The sequence below is a fragment of the Lethenteron reissneri genome, chromosome 25 (assembly GCF_015708825.2).
Source record: "Lethenteron reissneri isolate LAM-NWPU_2019-01 chromosome 25, ASM1570882v1, whole genome shotgun sequence".
Taxonomy (NCBI): Eukaryota; Metazoa; Chordata; class Hyperoartia; order Petromyzontiformes; family Petromyzontidae; genus Lethenteron; species Lethenteron reissneri.
Window position 1 is genome coordinate 11235832 of NC_083803.1, and position 22635 is coordinate 11258466.

The following is a 22635-nucleotide window of genomic DNA, read 5'->3' on the forward strand; positions in this document are numbered from 1 at the left end:
CGACAAGTTGTGCCAACAACAGCTCGTCCGTGAAACGGTCACAAGACTCAAACTTGCAGTCACTGAGAAGAATCTGCCACTCAGATTGAAGGTGGGGACGTCAGGCGCTGCGCTGACCGTACCATTTGGCTAGGGGAGGCTACACCAAAGTGGCTATGGAGCCGCATGCGGCTCTTGAAGGACTCCTTCGTGAGGTTATTTATGAAGGACCAACCGTCTCGTATTTACACTCATTGTGGTTCTTGAAATATCGATTTTTTTTACTGGATTCGAAAAACATTGAATTTTGGTTGCCGACCCTTGGGCGAGACAGAGAGCGTTACCACTGCCGGTACTCGTACCGCAGTTTGGCAGCCCTCGGCCTAGAGGCAGAGGTCACAACCGGGTACCCGATACCCGTACCCTACCCGATACCCGGCTACCCGTACCCGGCCGGGTACGGGTAGCCGTTTTCGACCCTGGTGCGGTCGGGTACCGGTACGGGTAGGCCGTGAGTCACTGATGAGTAGCCGTTTCGGGTAGGGTACGGGTAGGGAATCAAAACCCGTTTGCGACCTCTGCCTAGAGGTCAAGAGCAGAATGCCACGTGGGACCTCCCTCTTAAATTAGTGACAAAACTCAGGCCCGTTGTGTGGGGCCATCTTGTCTGGGACCCGTGGCAAGTTTTCTCTGCCCCACCCCGTCCTGCTTTGCTCAGCCCTGCCTAAGGTAGTGGTTGCATGCGGACCGAGATCAAATGGTGGAGTACAACGGCGGGTGAGAACAGATTGGAGCGCTTTGGGAATGTTTCTTAAAAACGCGGACGCAGGCCATGGAAATGGCACGCAAGCTGACACACGTGTGGTGGTGGTGGGCACGCGTGGCTTGCTATGAGATGTTAACTACCTCGCCTAGTATACAGGAGGTTGTGCGCTCGATCTCGACCCGGATGTCTGCTGCTGTATATTTGGAGTTTGCATTTCCATCTCACCGAGGACGTGTGGATTATTCACCGGGTCCTCCAGTTTTTTTCCTCCACATTCAGAATCAACATCATGCGTTCAGAGCATTTGGCTGCTATACATTTACACACGATAGGCCACTTCGTTGAGCTATCATTTGTGGCCAGGTCGCTTCTGACCAAAAAAAATAAACCATAGAGATTAGGGTACTTTAACCCCGGTACATTTTTTTTAAGTTTATGATTTAGTTTCTTGCGATGGTCCCCCACCCCCCCATCCCCCCCGCGTGAGCATCTGGCGCGCCCTCTGGCGGCAGAGTCGCGGTGGTGGAGAGACGCGCGCGACACGGGGCGACGGTCGCGACCATCGGTGCAGGGATCTCTGCAACCTTTCAAATAAAAATAATAAAAAGAAGAAGAGCCATTACTGGTGTTGTTTTGCTTTTGTCTTTGACCAAAATTGTTGGAGAGCCGCATCGCGCGCAGAGCCACTTGTGCACAAACACGCGGCAGTGACGAGCACATTCTGACTGAAATACACAAAATGGGTGATGGAATAAACCCGCGTCTATTTAGTTTTTCACCCCACCCACTCCCCCATAGTTATTGTTTAACAAAACAGTTTGACTGTTGTACATTTTGTTGTCACCAAAACATTCCACGGTGACCCATTCCCTGCCATATTGAATCAATTATCTTGACGTTAAATTACGTTTAAGATTAACTTTTTTTTAAACACGGCTGCCCGCAAGGGGGCAGCCAAAGAGCCTCAAGGGGATAGTTCAAGTTCAAGTTGATGTATTAGGTATAGCCCTGTAAGCCATTCGGCTCTTGAATCGGGTGCAACCGCAACAAACAGAAAACAAAAACATGAACAAGAAAACATCTAAAAGTGACTATGTGCAAACAGAAAATGCAAGAAAAGACAGAAAAATATTTCAGAAAAAGCACCTTGCACCAACACTGTGTGCAAATATCCCAGTGGGATGCAAGTCAAACAACAACAACCACAAGACAACTTAGATTAAGGCCATCAGTCTAACGCTGTACTGCAACAAACAAACATGGCCAAACCGTGCACCCCCTTCACCAACCCTATTGACCAGCGTGGTGAAGTATGCTTCAACAACCACCATGACAAACTTGGCAAGGGTATGCCTTCATCCAGCAGCAGTGGATTGGCAAAGGGCTGTAAATCACGAATGCAGCATCACGATTGCGTCTTGTATGAGACCCATAAAGGGCTTCATTCCAGGTGCTATAGGCATCTCGCGCAGTAGAGGGCAGTGCAGTCAAAGCCACTGCTCTGCCCTCCTTCCCCCACCTTCACCAACCCGCACTGACCAGCGTGGTGAAGTATGGTCAATTAAAGCCTCGCGGCACGCAAAGAGTGGAGAGGCCCTCGTCCGGGAGTTGACTGACAAAGCGCGAAATTGTACAAATCCAATCTTGATTTGAAGCTTTCGTGACTGCAGGAATCCATACTCTTTGGTTCTTTCGGTATATATAAGGTGGGGTCTCTTGTGACTTCTCTTTACTTGATACAGCAATTGTGCTGTGACGGTTCCACCTGAAGACGGAAGCTTGTGTTGCCTCCGAAACGTCGTGATTTAGTATTTTATTTATATTATTTTCTCTATTATTTATTTATTATTATTTATTTTTTTCCTACGTGACTTTACCGAAAAAACCTAAGAGTACGAATCTTAATTTGGAGCTTTCGTGACTGCAGGAATTATTCTTTGGTTCTTTCGGTTAAGTCACGTCTAAAAATAAAATAATAAATGCCTTCATCCAGCAGCAGTGGATTGGCAAAGGGCTGTAAAACGTCGCTATTATTTTAATTTATTATTTTATTTTTAGACGTGACTTAACCGAAAGAACCAAAGACTAAGAGTACGACTTATCACATCGATTTTAAAATGTTACCGTAGTTATTTTACATTGGGCAGATTCATACGTGATTATTCACCGATGGCTCTCACGTGCGGTATCATTTCACACGTTTATAACGTGGGACATTGCCACGTAGCCCCCAGGAATCCGCGTAACCTCCCCCCGGTTGAAACTCCACTGCACTAATCCACGCGTGTCGCCTGCCATTGGCGGCGTTGCCAGTCAAGTGGATTGACCACACCTGGTGGTGATGTTGATGATGATTATCGCGTGGGTATTGAACATGGCAGATGATGATGATGATGTTGATTATCATCATGGATTCGAACTCATAGTCGTTTCGTTGGGATTCGAGTCTGTGTGTGTTGCCACTGCCACCACACGTGGGGCTTGTTGAAGGGGTGCCACGGTGGTGAGATGTTAACGACCTCGCCTGGTATGCAGGAGGTCGTGGGTTCGATCCCGACCCTGACGCCTCTATATTTGGAGTTTGCGTGTTTGTCTCTCCGTGGGCCTGTGGATTTTCACCGTATTCCTCCGGTGTTTCCCTCCACATTTATAATAAACATCACAGCGTTGAGAGCATTTGGCTGCTATACATGTGCACGTGACGATGGTAAAAGCCACTTCGTTGAGCTAACATTTGTGATGGCCAGGCCACTTGTGAAAAAAAGCTGTATATAGCTCAGTGGGCCTTAGGTGGTAAAATAAAAAAAATGGTTTAGTTTAATGCGCACTGTGATCTTCACGATTAAGTACACTGATAGCCACGACCGTGCTACAGAAGGCATTCGCAGTTGACGCTTTTCACACAGCTGCAGTGGGGCATTTCCTTTCAGCGGGTGGCGCTCCTTCCCCACGCTTCGTCGTCACGACGAAGGAGTCTTTTTTTGCCACGGAGATCGCAGCCGATCCGGGGACTCGTGAATGTTGAACGAAGCGTCGAGCGGAATCTCGGGGCCATTCACAGGGCAAGCGTGGGATCGGGATCTTCCCTCGCTTTCCGCCACCTCCGATTGCCACGGTTGGCTACGTACGGTGCGAAATAACTTCAACATCATGAATACTGGACATACAACTCACACGATTGTCAGCGCAATTGGATCACGGTTTATTTTACTTCCAAACTGTTAGAATTTTTTTCGTATTTAAAAACTAGAAATATATAAAATGACACGTGATTATTTACCCAGGAAACATCACATTGAGTCCGACGACTCATTTGCAGGAGGGTCCTGCAAATGACATTGCATGGTTTATTAATTTTATGTTAAGGGCAGAAAGCGGGCAACCTGGAGGAAACCCGTGCAGAACACGGGGATAGAACATCAGAATCTTTATTCAGACTGGTAGAATCCGATGAGCTATGAAGCTCTTTTTTTCACAGTTACCCACACAGTCTCCACACAGAGAGTGGCATCTTGCCGTGAGCTACTCTGCCGCTCACGAAATAAACAAAATAAAATCACGGAAGCACCTCGCGCACCCTGATTTTATACAAAAATTACCCCAATACAGCCACCATGGCCTTCATCATAACCACAGCAGGGATTGACAGCTCCGTTTCAAGTTCCCTCTCCTCGAGAAAGGGACCGCTCTCTCTCTCTCTGCTTAATTGACCTTGAGGGCGATTCTGGTGGTGGGAATTCCACGTTCCTGTGACGGGGCCCAGTGCTCTCCACAGGAACAACCGCTGCTGACTTTCTGCAAAGAGTTGCTCGTTCTATCAACTCCGGGATGGACGATGACCTGAGTTGACCTTCGACCGGGGTTTGAACTCGCGGCCCTGAGCCGATGCAGACGAAGTCGATGACCTCGTCTCAATCCGGCTACACATTGGAAGCTAAGCAAGGCCGAGCCTGGACCGTGCTTGGATGGGCGAACACCACCACGCATAAAACAGGTGCTGTAGGTTGTGTGCAGCGGGAGTGGGCGGTGAGGGCGCGTTGGGGCAGTGCAGCAACATCCATTGTTGGACTGTACGTTTATGCTCCCACCTTCACCAAGCCGCATTGACCAGCGCGGTGAAGTATGGTCAAATAACACCCACGACTACATACGGCATGGCGAGGCCCTCATCCAGCAGTGGATCTCCAACAGGGGCTGCACATGCACACGACGATGATGATGACGATAATGACGATGATGATGGTGATGATGATGACGATGATGATGGTGGTGATTACGATCATGATGATGATGACGATGCTGACGATGATGGTGGTGATGACGATTATGATGGTGGTGGTGATGACGATGATGATGGTGGTGGTAATGACGATGATGATGGTGGTGATGACGATGATGATGACGATGATGATGGTGGTGGTAATGACGATGATGATGGTGGTGATGACGATGGTGATGACGATGATGATGGTGGTGGTAATTACGATGATTATGGTGGTGATGACGATGATGATGGTGATGACGATTATGCGGGCTCCGTGTGGCTCACGCGTGCGGTGACATTTGCCACGGGGCAGTTAAACGCGCCGACGTCACGAGCGGGACGCACGCTCGATGAGTGATCAGCGCAGCAGCAGCAGTAGTAGCAGCAGTAGCAGCAGCAGCAACAGTAGCAGCAGCAGTAGCAGCAGCAGCAACAGTAGCAGCAGCAGTAGCAGCAGCAGCAACAGTAGCAGCAGCAGTAGCAGTTGCAGCAGCAACAGCAGTAGCAGTAGTAGCAGCAGTAGCAGTAACAGCAGCAGTAGCAGTAGCAGCAGTAGCAGCAGCAACAGCAGTAGCAGTAGTAGCAGCAGTAGCAGCAGCAGTAGTAGCAGTAGCAGCAGCAGTAGCAGCAGCAGCAACATTAGCAGCAGCAGTATCAGTAGTAGCAGCAGTAGCAGCAGCAGCAACAGTAGCAGTAGTAGCAGCAGTAGCAGTAGCAGCAGCAACAGCAGCAGTAGTATCAGCAGCAGCAGCACCAGCAGGTGGTGGTGGTGGGGAACCCCGAATGACGCTCCGTTGTGCGTGGGCAATGTGGAACACGTCACCGCGCGTCCCTCTACAATCACGAGGCGGGAGTGGCAGAGACTCCAGCGAGAGACTTCCTTCACCTGCCGAGGGCGAATCATAACAAATCACTCACGTCTCATCATCATCATCAGCAGCAGCAGCCATGGTCAATCCACTGCTGGATGAAGGCCCCCCCCCCCCACCCACCCCCAAGTCGTCGGCATATCTCACACAGTCCAGCACCTGAACACGAGCGGTTGCTCTTCCTCGCTCCATCTCCCTGGCGCACGTACCCTCGCTTGCGCGTTTCCATTTCCTTTGCCGCCTCTCCGTCACTGTCCGCGACCCTTGGACTATCATCGCCTGGGCAGGCAAAGGGGGCAGCCGTGCCCCAAGCCCCCCCCCCCACCCCACTGCGCTTCGTAACGCGTTGGATGATGTCTCTAACTCTCGAATCCGCGTGTTCCTCCTTCTGTCTCTCAATGCAATTTCAACCCCCCCCCCCTCTCACCCCCACCCCGTCTTTCCATTGCTTCTCTGCGGATTTTCCAGATGTTGTGAAAAATTCGCTTCGCTAATGACCACGTCTCTGAGCCGCACATCGCACGCGGCATTACGGTGCGCACTGATTAACCTATCGGCGGAGCGTGCCCGGGCTTTACGCAATCAAATGGAGCGATCTCGCAACGCGAATGCGGAATGTTCCACTCGGCAGCAGCAACAACGAGGAACGCGCGAGTCGGAGAAGCGGCGGCGAACGATTGAGCAAATTCAATCAGCTCGTGTGCAGGTGCTGCGTGCATTGTTACACAGCATGGACCGCGAGAGATGACTTGGGAAGAGGTCTTCATCCAGCAGTGGATTGACCATGTCTCATATGATGATGACGATGATGATGATGGGGTTTCTATTATGCAGTCGCTCCAGCATGTCGGTGTGTGGTTGTGTGCTGGGGAGCGGTAGCGTAGCGCGCTAAACTACCGCGCTACGAAGCCGGCCACCCCAGTTCGATTCCCGCTCACGACCAACAACAGTGGCGGAGAGTTAAGCCGGTCCCGGTACTCCGGGACCGGGGGGAGGGTGGGGGGGTGGAGGTTGTTGGGCGGGTGGGGGGAGGTGGGTGGGGGGTTGTTTCGGGTGTTAATTTTCCGCTCGATTTTTTGTTTCCCGTCGCTAGGCTGCCTAGGAGTAATAGGGATTATCGGCGTAAGGCACTACAACGAGAGTACAAGGCACGCCTCTCCGTGGCAGCACGCGAAGAAGGCCCATCGCCCGACTCGTCACCTACGACACGTGCGTGGAGGTGCATTGCTAATTGTGCTTTGTGCACCAGTGTCAACGTGGCAGGGGCGGCAGCAGCAGCAGCTTCAGACGAAGTCCTGTTTTTTTTATTGTCACACACGACGCATTCCTGTGATGCGCTGCAAAGGATTAATTAATTATCAGCGTCAGGAGGACAACGTCAGGCGAGGTGTGACGTGCCTCGTGCCGCTATAATTCCCGGGACAGTATTCTGGACCATTCCGGTTTCAATTAAGCAGCGGGTATACAGCGCATGGATAATCGATCAATGAGTTATGTTGTTGTTATTATTATGATTACTATGAGTGAATGATGATGATGGCCATCATCATCATCATTCATGAACATCCAATGCATCATCGACACATCGTCACCGCCAGCGTCATCTTAATCTACCATCCAACTTCATCGTCCAAAGAGTAGCGTCACATCGTCACATCGTCGTCCTCATTTGAGAAAGAGAAGTCATTGAGAAGAGTGCGGTCCCACCCGGCGTGATGAGACGGGAGTTGGTCCGAGTTTGCGATGTTCGGTGGCGATTCATTCTATTTCTTTAGTCGCTCAGAGAGTCCCAGCTGTGCACCGCGAATCTCCAACACGCGCCGCGTATTATTCCTTTAAATCGTAAGCCAAGGAATCCGTGGCACGATTCGCAAGAGTGAGCCACTGTGTTGCCCACGTCCCAGTTAAGACCCCACATTTGATAGCTTCGGTCTCCTCTCTGAGTAAAGATTCCCGACAGCGTCGGATCTTCGTCTCGTTTAAAGATCCGAGAGAAAAACCCCCCAAATTATTGTCCCGGAAAACATTCCGTGAGAAACGAAGCCCTGATAATACGGCTCGTGATAATAATACTACTACTTCTACAACTCGTGATAATAATAATAATAACAACAACAATACTACTACGACGACTGGTGATTGACGCGAGGGAGTGAGGTCAGTGTCTTCGCAGCCACGCCACGGGCTCCGCGCTTGGAATCGCTTCTTCTCGTGGTGCTGGAAGAATATATATTTTTTGTTAATTAAAGATCAGAACCGCTCGTGTACGGGGCATTACAGTTGTCCGAAATGATAGCAATTTTGAAATGTACGGTGATTATTATTATCGTTGCCCTTCGTCCATTATTCACACTTCACATTTTCTCTCCACCCCCCCCTCCCCCCTCGACGCTGCGCTCTTCATGACCGTGAATCAATAAATTCGGCAGGGTCACCCCAGGGGACAGACAATAAACTTCACAACATTCCTGCTCTCCCGTCGGTGGTCTTGGTGGCCGCTTCATTGGTTCCGACGGGGCCGAGGTCCGGCGAAGCTTTGACACGAGAGCGAGCACACAACGCGTCTCTCTCAATGTGGATCGTGGACCTGTGGCGATGTGGATCAATTGCGTCGCATGATCGTGAGAGATGCGGTGGCTTCGGGAAGGCTTTGATCCAGCGGTGGATTGACCATGGCTAATGATGATGATGATGGCGATATCACCGATGTATGAACGCTGATGGGTGGGAGCGGTGGCGGAGTGATTCGTGCACTGAGCTAGGAAACTGGCTTCTTTAGTTCGTAAATACATCAGACGTTGTAAGGAAGACAAAGGTATCCATGCGTGGGGTTGGCCACCACAACTTCCCGCTGAGACCGAGCCGATCTAAAGTGGTGTTCACCAACAGCCTTCGTTGCTGCAGTCTAGAACGAGGGATCTTTGGTGAGCGCGCGCGCGCGTGTGTATGTGGAAGTGTGATCATTTTATCATAACCGGTCCTGGGCCTCCCCTAGGTCGACTCAGCCTCAAATAAGTACTGTAACTGGAGCGGTGTGTAAACATCGCCACCAGGGAGACAAAGGCGGCCGGGCGTGGTGCTGGCCAGCCACCCCCTCGTGTGCCGCGAATGGCACTTGCCTCAACAGTCTGTTAAGGCTATACGGGAGATCTTTTTGTGTTCGTGTGGGAGCAAGTTGGGTGCGTGCGTGTAGTGGGGAGCGGTAGTGTAGCGGTTAGCGCACTGCGCTACGAACCTGGCCAACACCAGTGGCGATTATCTGAACCGGTATTGGGCTTCCCCTAGGTCGACTCAGCCTCAAATGATTCCCTGGTGCGATGTGTAAAAATCGCCACGGGGGAGACAAAGGCGACCGGGCGTGGTGCTGGCCTCCCACCCCCTCGTGTGCCTTGCCGGCCTTCATAGGTGCTCGCGAACAGCGCTTGCCCCAAAAGTTTGTGTAGGCTATACGGGCGACCTTTGTCTTTGTCTTTCTGCGTGTATGGGTGCGTGTGTGTGTGTGCGGTGGGGTGGGGTGTTAAGAGTGTGTGTGGCAAGTTAGGGTGTGTGCTGCTGGGGGTGGGGAAAGGGGGGGGGTGTGGGTGTGGGGGGTGTGAAGAGGAGGAGGAGGCGGCGGCAGAGAAGAGGGTCGAGCTTACGAAGTTGGTGGCGATCCTCCGCTCGTGCCCAGCGGAAGCCCCGCTCAGCCCCCCCCCCCGCTCAGCCCCCCCGCTCAGCCCCCGCACTTTCCCCCGAGCCGAGCTGTCAGTCAGGGCGCCTTTATAAAGGCGCGGGCTTGCTGGCAGCTCTCACGGCAGTCGCTACTCCGCAGCGGTGACCGCAGGCCCTGGGGCTTCTAGCGCACGGGCGTATTCTTATCCACACGCCGCACGCATTGCACGTGAGAGACACGCGCAGAGACGAAGAGGAGGAGGAGAGGGAGAGAGCGGCACGCAGACAGCAAGCAGCCACTGCTCGGCCACTCGCAAGATCTCTCCGCCTGCCACAGAGACACGAGGTGAGGCGACAACTTGTCACACACACAACGGGTGGCTACAAAACACGGTTACCGGTTTGCCGCACGTGTTGAGATGTATCGCGTTGGAGCCCTTTCACGCGGTGCCTTGAATGCGCCCGTGCCGTTCGTGCTTTAGCGGGCGCAGATCGGTGCGTTCGTTCCATTGCCGGTTCCCGAGTTTCTGAACCGATAATCGATTCTGAAAACGGTTACACACACACACCCACACGTGGCTTCCACTGCGGGGGGAGTCACGCGGCTGCCGGGGTCGTTCCACGTGCGTGCGAGGGTCGTTCCACGTGCGTGCGAGGGGTCGTTCTACGTGCGTTGCCGGGGTCGTTCCACGTGCGTTCGGGGGTCGTTCCACGTGCGTTCGGGGGTCGTTCCACGTGCGTTCGAGCTCTGCATGCCGCTCAACCCCATCCCCTTTAACAACTTGTTGCTGACCAGCGTGGTGAAGTATGGACAAACGACTTCCCATACATGGCGTCACGTTCAAATATGAAAGAACAAAAAATGCCCATCGATCCGCCAATGATACTTTCAGGATAAAAGTCATCGTCATAATAATGATTTAAAACCGGGAGTCAATCCACTGCTGGATGAAGCCACCATCCCCCCCCCCCACTCGGCGTCAGCCTTGGTTTTCGTTAATCGACAGCACGAGTCGCTGCCCGCACGGGAACCCACAGCCTGACCGATGCGTGGTGTCATTGTACCCGAGACTCACAGCAGCATGGCCATGTATCACACGCGTCGTCACGCATCCACTTCTCTATTTAACAACAACAGCAACAACAATAATAATAATACAGAACCTGCATTTATATTGCCTCTATAATGTAACGGAACGTCCAAGAGCGCAGTTTTATTTGATCCTCGGGGTACTCCTCCGTGTGCGGCACAAGATGACTCGGGCGCTGGCCACGCAAAGTGCGCGCGAGTCTCTTGGCTTTATCGCTACGAACCACAGCTGCCAATTGCGCCCGTGGCGGGGACGTGACCACGTAGCGCGTGCCAGGCTAGGTGCACTTTGAGACCACCCTGAAGTGATCGACAGCTCCCGGAGAGGGAGAGAGAGAGGGAGGGACACGCGCAAAGTCGCTTCGCGTGTTCACTCTCAGCGGCAAACGCTTCGCCGGCGAGCCGAGGAACGGCAGGACGACACCGAGCTCACACGACTGCGCCGCGCGAACGGGAAACTTTGCAGAGCACAGGGCCCACGCGATTACTCGGTGACATCGGCGGCGCTGGCGGAGACATTTGTAAAAGCCCCCGAGTTTGAGCGGCCAAACTCTCGCCCTCGGCCTCGTCACGCAACGCACTCCACCAAGTTGCGCTCCGCTCGGGGTGTTTGGAGTCGTGTAAGAGGACTGTGAATGGAGAGGAAGAGATCACGGCACTCGCCGGTCAAGCACCTGGCAGTTCACAACCGTAGATCGGTTCAACTAGGCCGAACTTTGCTGACGAGAACGCTGAATGTCAAAACCGGTTCTAGGTTGTGCTTTGTGTCGAACCAATGCTGCTCATGCGATACACTCGCGGAAGGATTGCTGTGCGGCTGATAGGATGCGTACACGTTTGTTTTTGTTGTTATACGTAGAGCGACCACATACGAGACGGAGGCGAGTCATTTTGTTACATTCTCCATAAGGACGCGAAACAAAAAAAAAGCGGTGAGCTCTTCACTCGCTCAAGGTTCGATTCCAGTCCACGGCGGAAAAATTCGACAGAGAATGACCAAATCGTGCGTCGTGCGTTTGCGACACCCGACGGCAAAGTTTGAGGCGTCTTCAGTGGCACGGCTTAGCCATGCCGATGTGCCCCGGTCACCGCCGAATGGCCAAACCTGAAAGCCGCCCACGCCACCCAGTTGTATGAACAGCTTCCTGACGCTGTTAACGCAATTGTCTCTTGTTTAGAGATACGATATTCAATTTCAATAGTAACCCCACACACATTCCCAGCACCGTAACAATGCATCTATGATTTACGGACTTTTGTTAATCCGTTGTTGGATGAATGCTTCGGTTTCGGTAATGAGGGGCTGTTTGGCCATACTTCACCACGCTGGTTAGCGGGGTTGCTGAAGCGTAGCTGGGGGAGGGGGAGGCCACCACCAGGAACGGGTCACTCGCCACTTATGTCAGCCGTGGCCGGGAATCCAACTCGGATGGTACACAGCGCAGTGCGTTAAGCACTGCCCCACCACTCCTCCCACGTACAGTGAGGGAAAAAAGTATTTGATCCCCTGCTGATTTTGTACGTTTGCCCACTGACAAAGAAATGATCAGTCTATACTTATAATGGTAGGTTTATTTGAACAGTGAGAGACAAAATAACAACAAAAATATCCAGAAAAACGCATGTCAAAAATGTTATAAATTGATTAGCATTTTAATGAGGGAAATAAGTATTTGACCCCCTCTCAATCAGAAATATTTCCGGCTCCCATGTGTCTTTTATACAGGTAACGAGCTGAGATTAGGAGCACACTCTTAAAGGGTGTCGCCGGAGAGGACCACGCGCGGCTAACGTTGTTGTAGCCGTCGCGTTACATGCAAATGTATAATACGGAGCGACTACACGGTGAGTCGCGATTCGTAAGTGCGCACGTGTGAACGTGCACGCGCTTACACACGCAGGCGCCAAAGAGGCAATTCGCGCGGTCGAGAAGAGTGCGGGGCTTTGTCAGCGCGCGTCACGGCCACCGGGAATGACGGTGGCCGAGAGCAACGACGGAGTGGCAGCCAGGGGATGGAACGCGTCCGAGAGGAAGCACGTCCTCCCGCGGGAGATGGAGCGGCGAAATCGGGTTCGATCGTTGTTGCATCGCTGGATCGCGGGGAATGTGGTGGCGGCTTTGTGGGGGGGGGGGAGGCATATTTTTAGGTTTTTTCGGTAAAGTCACGTAGGTAAAAAATTTGAATTAATAAAAGTAAAAGAAAAATAAAAGAAAAATCACGACGTTTCGGAGGCAACACAAGTTTCCGTCTTCAGGTGGAACCGTCACAGCACGACTGCTGTATCAAGTTGCTGGACGAAGGGGGGGGGGGTCCTTCGTCCAGCAGCGGACTGTCCGCGGCTGATAATGAAACCCCACGTTCGCGCTGTAATCACGAGCAATCTCTTTGCAAAACCACCGTCTCGCACTCTTCTCGACGTCGGTAACGCGTCTCGCGTCGCCCCCATGCGAGGAGCGACGGCGCATCAGATAGCAGCGGCCTCGGGGCGCCAGAAGATAACGGCCCCGTCGTAAACACGTGCGAGACTCCATAGCCACGGGCACTTCGCGGTCCGCATTCATGCTGCAACACGTGAGCCGACAAGGGCGCTGACGTTGAGAGAAAATGCGCGTCGCTTTATCGGTCCACCGCCGCCGGATCAAGGGTTTCACCCGCCGTGTTAGTCGTGGGTGTCGTTTGACCATACTTCACCACGCTGGTCAGTGCAGCTGACGGGAGTGGCCAGTCTCAGTTTTAGATATCGCTCGCCACTGAAGTTGACCGTGGCCAGGAGCTGAACGGGGGCGGGTCGCCGGGTTCACAGTGCAATTGCGCTAATCGCTGTGCCACTGATCCACTCATGAAGATAGCGGGGTGTAGTGCCCACGCCCATAGACAGCCTACAGGCATCGATGCCTCTAGGGCCTAGGCTGTCTACACAGGCAGCTGCCCACGCTTCTAGGCTGTCTATCGAGGCTGCCCACGCCTCTCGGCTGTCTAAAGAGACAGCTGCCCACGCCTGGCCCGGAGGATCTCTAACACCAGCGTCGCTCTGCTCAGTTGAGCGTCGCAACATTTTCTGCACTCGTCTGCATCGGCGGCGCCGAGGCAGTGGTGGAAAAATTCGACATTCCCACGGCGAGGAAATGGTCACACCAAAGAACAGCCGCGGTTGATTTGGCACGAGTTGCAGGCGCAGTGTTTTTTTTGTGTGTAACGACCGCGGAGGGGCGATTGGCCGAGTTGACCCCGAGTGGGACGCGAAACCCGCGGCCTTCCCAGCACGGGACGAGTGCTCTGAGCGCAGCGCTCCGCGCCAGTTCGCCTTTCGTTCGAATGGCTCACGAGCAACGCTAAGCAGGCTGGAGCCTGTGCCGTGTTAGCAGGCGCTCATGGCAGTTGCGGCAAAAAAAAAAGCCATCGCTGTCCCGCACTCCCACCTCCACCGACCCACGCTGCCCAGCGTGGTGAAGTATGGCCCAGTGCCCATCGTGCCCCACTGCACGGCCGTGTCGGATGAGAGCTTCCACCAAGACGCCGCCGCCGCCCCCGCCAGCGATTCAGCGGCGTAAATTGTTCCGCCAAACACCCCCAGCGCGTGGCTGGATTTCATCGCTCCGTCTCTTTGCGGGATGTGACGTGCCCCTCCTCCCCACCCCCCCCCACCATCTCAGACGCGTCGCCCGTCCATCGGTGCGGTGCGTTCAATCCGGAAGAGTAGACGAAAGGTCACCGCGGAAGTGTGTCTTTGTTGTTGTGTCCCCCGCGTGCGTTTCTCTCTTTTTTTTGCCGCACCCGAAGGTCGCTGCTCCCCCCCCCCCACCACTTCCCCCACCCTCCGACCCTCGGCCCCCGCTCCACGCGGTCGTCGATCGCCACCGCACACGCGGTGATCACTCAGGGCTGCGATTCATTAGGTTCAGCATTAACCCGACGCTCAACATGTGTTTTATACTGGGCACAAATAAACCTCTGGCAGAGGAGGACAGAAGGCCGTGGTTTTAGCCGACACCGCCCCCCCACCACCACCCCCCAATAAGACGCAGCCACAGGGGCCACGTAATTGTGGACAACTCCAGGAGCCAGAGCGAGCGTGGAATTTACAGCCTCATCGGCACTAACGATGGAGCCCCCGCGGTTATATTCAGCCCTGTCAGTGCGACTCGAGATTTTGTGGCAGACTCCCCCCCCCTGCCTTAAATCTCAAATATTACGAGTCCCTATGACCCCCCCCCCTCTATAAACGTTCAACGACCCGCGACCCCTGATGAGAGCTGGACACAGCGAGAGCCGCAGGCGCCACGGATGCGACGGGAATTGAAGCTTCATTTACTCCCCAGACGTATCCTGTACTCGCCGAACAGAGCAGCGTCGTCTGCGTCATTGTGGAGAGCACAAGACACGCAATAAACAGGCACACAATCCGCCTCCTTCCCCACAGCGACGCCAATGGTCATTCAGTGTTGCGTATGCACATTGGACTTCTTTCGCACCGTACGTAGCCCACTGTGCTCATCGGATGTGCGGGGGAAGGACAACAAACTCCACCATTCAGGAGTTCTGCGACGAAACCTGGACCTATGTCTCACGGACAGGGCCCTCGATTAACAGCATCCGGATGTCCGCCAGCACTGGTTCAAGCCAGCCTGACTCCGAGTGATATCCGAGTGAGATCCCGACCTCGCCAACTCCATACGGCCAGCGTGATGAAGTGCGGCGAAACAACCCCCACACTCGACGTGGAGTTGGGGGATGTCTCCATCGTGCAGTGGATCGGCAAAGTGGTGGAAATTATTACTTATAATTCTTGCGCACATTGAGACGTATGTGTTGATACATATTCAGATGTCATTCCTGTAGACGTAGAAATACGTGGTATGTTACATGAGACACTGCAACAGCCCACATTGGATGTACCGTATGCACCCCAGTACCCTCCGTTTGCCAATCGACTGCCGCATGAGGTTCCTCTCCTCTGTGCAGGCCGTGACGGTTTATGTGTCCATACTTCACCGCGCTGGTCAGTAGGCGGGGGAGGCAGTGCAGGGCAGCCGTGGCGTTGTCGCAGCACTGCCCTCGGCGGCAGCACAGCGCCTCCATGTAGCACCTGTTGCGGCGTGCACGGCGTTCGCGCACTCTCCAGGCTCACACCTGCTCAGCTTCCGAGATCTTACGTCGTCACTGGGATCAAATCGCGCGCGTCGGCAATACGGGCGTGCACTTACATCAAGGCCGTAATTATAATATATATTGTGGGAGGGGGGGGGGGGCACATCCCCCCCTCCCCCAATATTCAAATATGCTCAAAATGTCCCCCCCCCCCAATATATTGCTATAAATAGATGTATGTTTATATGATTGTGGTTATGGTTGTACTTTATTAATCCCTAATCTCTGCCATTACATACAATGAAACAAGAAGAGGTAAAAAAGAAAAAAACAGAGCAGTGTAATACAATACACTATTATACATTATTGTAAAAAAAATTAATGAAAAGTCCATCCCATGTGTTAGGGAATTGTATTATATTCTAGGCAGGAAATGGCAGAAAAATCGTTTTAAAATGTAGATTTCTTTAATGGAGGGGGATCCCCAGACCCCCTGGAAGATTTGGTCCCCCCACTGTTGACTCAATTTGCTACGGCCTTGACCAACATTATATTTTGTGTTCATTCACACGCTCGTCTCTGCAGCCCCGAGCCATCGCCAACACTCGACTTTCCCGTGGCCGAGCCCGGTCACATCAATTTGACGACTGCGGCTTACAATAAAGTGGTAACTATTTTATGGGCCCCGGCAGTGATGATGGACTGAGTCGACCTCTGACCGGGATTTCCATGTTACTCTTCTGCCCACTGGAAGTCAGAGCAACTCTACACAGAGTGATGTAATTTCATTCGTGAGAGTAAATATGTTCCCAGAATAGTGTCAGCTGTGGTCCATGTTCATCTCCTTTGTTAGCCTTGATCCAGTGATGCAAATTCAACATTGCTATGACAGGGACGACCTTCAGGCGGTACTAATTTCACCAAGCATGGAGGACAAAGTGGACTGACTTGATTCAATCAGTGCGTACCTACCGGCTGCGACGTATGGTTCAGAAATATTGAAATTGACGGGGAAAAAAATGGAACAAAAACTGAAAAGTGCCCAAAGAAATATGGTGATATGCGTGATGGGAGTAAGGTAGAGAGACATAAAGAGGAACCCGTGAATTCGAGAGCGCCCGCAAGTGAACAGTGCATATTCACAGACTGACATGATGCATTTTTATTCATTAGAGTCCATTAACTTCTCTCTGGTCTTCAAACCTGATTGGCTCACGTTGATGACATCGCCTCTACTCGATTTAAGACCGAAACAGGAAGACTTATCTCACAATTCTGACGAATCGTGTGATGGAGCTGGTTGCAATCACCAGCGAAACGTCACAGTACTCAAGTTGTAAATGTTGTGGGGTTTTTTGTTTACTCACCAACTAGTTGCCACGTTTTGTTTACGTGACAAACCTTCCTACTTGGCTGCGTCCGGGTGGTGGCGGGTTTAACGACGACAGCACGAGTATTGAACAAACAAACAAAACAACTTTTGCTATGGATAACGGCCTCATTCTGACTGTTCAGACAAAGTGAGCGGGGGCTTGGGTAGGACGCGTCACAGCCAGATGAGGCGATGGGCGATGGGTCAAGGATAGCAACGGAGTGGCAGTCAAAGGAGGAAAAACCACACGGGGACGTTCGCTGCCGAGGAGATGGAGCAATTAGACCGGCGCGTGCGCAGGCCCCAGGTGGATCGTCGCGAGCCGAAGCGAGGACTTGGGGAGGTCCTTCATCCAGCAGCGGATTGATCATAGATGATGATGATAAGACTGGGAGCCTGTTGCTCCGATTCGCACGGTTGGCTAAGTACGGTGAGAAGGAAGTTCAACAAACATTCATACGACGGCGTTTCTCGACCATAGCAATGCGGGATTTTCAGCAATTTCTCAAGATTGCCAAAAGGAATGAGCACTGCCTCCATGCGCATATTAGCATCGCCACTTTGGATTTTCATTCAACACTGTGTATAGGTACAGGCCTTGGTCGCTCCACTGCTGGATGATGATGATGATGTTGTGGTGAGGTCACAACCTAATTCAGATATCTCCCGCTACGGATGTCTGCCGTGGGCAGGAATCAATCTTAGATCACAGGGGAGTGAACGGCTAACCACTGTGCCACAGCTCCCACACATTTTTATGGTAGCAATGTGGAATTGCCCCCATTGGCTCAGAGCAGCCAATAGAGATCAGCCCTGAGCCACTCACTTGTGGACAGGGAGACGCTGTGACCTACACTCGTATAGTGAGTGAATGATTCATGGTTCATCAGTCACTCTCGCCATGGGCGTAACGCAGTCGTTCACTAAACCGTGCCTGCGTAAACACGCGGCTCAGTGTGTGCGTTTGCATCTCGGGTTATATCATATGATCGTTTAGCTAATACTTACTCAACTAATGATTGGTTCCGTTATTCGACGAATCAGACCACACGAAAATAGTTGCAAAGAAACAGGTCTCACATCTGTGCACCACTCGTGCCGCTGGACTGGAGATTCTGAGCGGGGCTTGGTGACATTATGGGCATCAAGAACCTTGTCACGATGGACGTGGCTTGCGGGAGTTTCCCGCCTTCGGGAGGGAGGATGGCAGTCACCATTTTGTTTAAGTTAAAAAAAATTATTACAGTGTTTTTTGTCGACTTATTGACTATAACCGTCCCAGCTCTCTCGTGCACTTTTGCACATTCACACACACATACTCACACATGTTGTATACGGTCCAGTGAATATACATAAATCCCCATTGACCCAAGTTCAAGTCCTAGCCCCGGTACAATACAGCACGGTGGCAATTGGAATCTCAACCAGGTCTCGCCTTCCTCTCGGCAATCATAACTTCTCCCCCCTCCCCCGTCGCAAATAATTAAGTTGGAATACACGCAGCAATCACCGCCACCTACTGCGACAACTTGGCAGGACCCTCCTGAGCAAAGAGGGGCATGAGAAGCTGTCTCGGGTGTGGACCAATCAACTTCAAGGACAGTGCATACATTATCAGAGTTAAGTTTTTTGTTTGCATTACGACTGCAGGTATTGTGGTCTATGCAAACATGACTCCTTGTAAAAAAAAGGTGTCAGTTTTGTTGCCAGATTAAAGGGTAAAAAACCAATTATCATATAATATAAAATATTATTATATAATTTTATTATGTTTAATTTTTATTATTTTATTTCTTCCCTTCTACGTGACTTTACCGACAGAACCAAGAAGATGGATCATATGTTTTACTGGCAAATGAGGTTCCAATGGTGGCATGAGACTCATTGAGGTTTTCGTGGGTAAAGCGAGCGACGGGATAGAAACACCTCGACCCTCTTGGCTGTCTCGGGGACTAATCGGTGCGGTGCGGTGCGGTGCAGGATGTCCCGGCGTGCCCTGCTCACGCTCGTGCTGCTCTGGAGCCTGGGGCTGGCGCTGGGCGCGGCGCGCAAGGCGCGGGTGGTGCCACAGGGCGCCATCCCTCCGCCCGACAAGGAGCGGCCCAACACGTCCGACGCGAAGCCGACCAAGGCGAGGGACAAGCAGATCCTGGACTCGAGCCACGAGGCGCTGATCATCACCGAGCGGCGCTACCTGAAGCAGGACTGGTGCAAGTCACAGCCCCTGCGGCAGACCATCACCGAGGAGGGCTGTCTGAGCCACACCATCATCAACCGCTTCTGCTACGGCCAGTGCAACTCGTTCTACATCCCGCGCCACGGGCGCCAGGGCGAGGAGGACGCATTTAAGTCGTGCGCCTTCTGCCGTCCGCAGAAGATCATCTCCACCGTGGTGGAGCTGCAGTGCCCCGACCTGCAGCCGCCCTTCAAGCTGAAGCGGGTGCAGAAGGTGAAGACGTGCCGCTGCACGGCGGTGGACATCAAGGACCTGTGAAGGACGACGCGAGAGGGCCTCCCCCCCCTCCCCCCCGCGATGACCCCACGATGGTGGACAACGCGCTCAAATATGTTTTGATCCCCCTTGTTTTTTTTATACGGCTATTTATTTGATTTTGCTCGAGCAGCGACTGATGTATTTTTCTACGCGTGCGAATGCTGCGACGTATATATATACATTTTTTTTTATTCCTCCCAGCGCCTCTACAGTTTCCGTGCCGGATAATAACGTCTAGCTGCACACAACGACGACCATCCCCAACGGAACGGCCTTAGCGGACTGCTGCGGCGAGTGCTGTTAGCGAGCACCTATGAAGGCCGGGCACGGCGCACGAGGGGGTGCGTGGCCAACACCTAACGCCCGACCGGCCTTTGTCTCTCCCAGTGGCGGTGTTTTTACACACCGCACTAGGTACTCATTTGATGCTGAGTCGACCTAGGGGAGGCCCAGAACCGGTTCAGATAATCGTCACCGGCGGTGTTGGGCCGTGAGCGGGAAATCGAACTCGGCTCGCCGGGTTCGTAGCGCGGTGGAGCGAGCGCGCTAACCGCGACACTAACCGCTCCCCTAGCACACAACAACAACAACAACAACAACACAACAACAACAACACAACAACAACAACACAACCCGCTGGCAACCTGTGGGAGTGACTGCGGCGCGTGCTGCCGAGTGCCGAGTGAACGGAACCAGCTTCCAGTTGGTCGTGTTGTGCAGCAATTGTCAACAGAAGGGGGTTTCCTCTCCACGATCCGTCTGCCGGAACGGCCGATGTCTGTTTTAATCTCTTGTTCCGAAAACTGGTTTGGTCGGCACCGACACGTCCCGTCTCCAGATTTGTCATCGTCACCAAAAAGATGAAGAATGTGGACCGGCTATGAGAGATGAAAAGTTGACAATCTTACGAATCTTGCTTTGTTTCCTATGATTCCCGCAACGCGAGGTGGAACACTCGCTCACGGTCAACATCCTGTACAGACACGTGGTGAGTTTGGAGACATATAATAAACTTTGCTGTACAATATATAGTCTATATATATAGATGATGCTGTATTTATAGGACAATTGCGTTGCTCACTGACAGCGTATACTATGTTTATAAATGTATATTGCGGTGTTTAGACATCATTATAAATATATTTTTTTCTAGCATTCCCTAAGTATCGCCAAAGATACATCGACCAAATGCACGCGAGCATCGACTTTGTAGTTATTTCTTGACTTAAAACTTCGCGACTGCGGGAATTCATATTCTTTGGGGTTTTCGGTCAAGCCACGTAAATAGAAAAATAAGAAAATTATCGCGACGTTTCGATCGCAACGCAGGCAATCCGCATCAGGCGAGAGAGCTGCCGAGGCAGGAGAACATCTATGTTATCACCTGATGACGATTGCTTGCGTTGCGATCGAAACGTCGCGATAATTGTCTTACTTGTCTATCTATTTGTCTTTACCGAAAGACCCAAATAATTATTCGTAGTTAGCAAAAAAACAACCCCCCCTCCCCCCCCAACATCGATGTTGAAGACGCGCAGCGCGAGAGACGCACGGCGCGTGTTCGCAGCCACCGGCCTGGCAATTGAACAGCGCGCCAGGGTCATCGCGAGCGGCGTGCTGGTGGTCGATCGCTGTGACTTACAACATCTCAGCTCGGTGGGGGGGGGGGGGGGAGAATGAAACCAACTGCTGGATCGAAGGCCTCCCCCTCCGATCACCGCGATGTTAACAATCCACCCACCCAGCGCCCGTTCCACACGCGAGCTCATTTCATCGCTCCATCTCCTTCCACGGCGGTCTCCCCTCCCCTCGGACGCGTTCCGTTCCCCGGCTGCCTGCCACTCCGCCCGTCACCGTCCCTTCTCTCGGCCGTGACGAGTGCTGTCCCGAGCACCCCGCCACTCCTCCTCGTCACACTTCGAGTGGTGATGTCATTCGCCTGCGTTAGTCCTCGGAGCCCCGTGACAGGCAGAGTCAATGGGGGGGGGGGGGGGGGTTGCTGTGGATGGATTCGTGCTCCCACCGTGGGAGTTTGAAACATTCGCCGTTTGGCTCGGGAAGTGGACCAACAGCGGAAGAGGGGAACCCCCCCCCCACCTCCCCCATGCTTATTCGAGCAGGGAGAGAGAGACACACACACACGGATGGTTGCGATTCGCATCGTACGGGCTAATAGTAACCCGCGTTTTAACATGAGTCGAAATTTTATCTTTGAATCGAGGAATCAGCTCGGCGTTCGCAAGACGCGTATTCGCGGTGCGCGTGTGCTGCAAATGTGTTGGGAAGTGTTTGTAAATTAAAGGAGACGTCTTATATCGCATCGCGTATTTAGCTTTAAAATGGTTCCGTATGGGACACCGGTACAAGGAGGGGTGCGTTCCTCCTCGCGACTGTCTGGCTGTACAACTGTACCCTAATTATTTAAAGCCCAAATACAATAAAGCTGGCGAAATGCGGTTCACACACACAACCTGCGTGCGCTTGTGTCTGCGTGTGTGCGGCTGACTGCGGGGTCGGGGAGCGAGACGTGTAGCGGTCAGCGCGCCACAAACTGGGCAAGCCGAGTTGGATTTCCACTCACGGCCACCAACGCCATCTGAACCGGCGCCGGGCCTCCCCTAGATCGACTCAGCCTCAAAATGGGTAGCCGGTGCCGTGTGTAAACATCGCCACTAGGGGAGACAAAGGTGGCCGGGCGTGGTGCTGGCCACCCACCCCCTCGTGTGCCGCGCCGGCCTTCATAGGTGCTCGCTAACAGCACTTGCCCCGACAGTCTGTTGAGGCTACACGGGGGATCTTTACCTTTGGTGACTGTGGGAGCGCGAGGGAGGGCCCCCGCGAGCCGCACTGGCCTCGGCACCTTCGGCGCACGGCCCGAGAGAAACCAAGGGGGCCCATGCACACCAACCTCGACATTCACACACAACAATTCGTGACGTTTACACTGCCGACAATGATTTATTTTCACAACGGAGATTTCACGAGCCGCTTTGCTCTCTCTCTCTCTCCCCCTCTCTCTCCACCCCCACCCCAACTCCCACTTGCTGCTGTTGCTGCCTC

General features: G+C 52.8%; 1 protein-coding gene across 1 annotated transcript; it reads left to right on the forward strand.

The window, feature by feature from the left end:
* The first annotated feature begins 9684 nt into the window (after positions 1 to 9684).
* On the forward strand, positions 9685 to 22036 carry LOC133347226 (gremlin-2-like). Its single transcript, XM_061559325.1, has 2 exons — positions 9685 to 9875; positions 19062 to 22036. Exon 2 carries the CDS (start codon positions 19063 to 19065, stop codon positions 19573 to 19575), a length of 513 nt encoding a protein of 170 aa, XP_061415309.1. The 5' UTR covers positions 9685 to 9875; position 19062; the 3' UTR covers positions 19576 to 22036.
* The last annotated feature ends 599 nt before the right edge of the window (positions 22037 to 22635 follow it).

What these genes read in the sequence shown, in the direction of transcription:
- LOC133347226 (XM_061559325.1), top strand. Translation starts at nt 19,063, where the DNA reads ATGTCCCGGCGTGCCCTGCTCACGCTCGTGCTGCTCTGGAGCCTGGGG.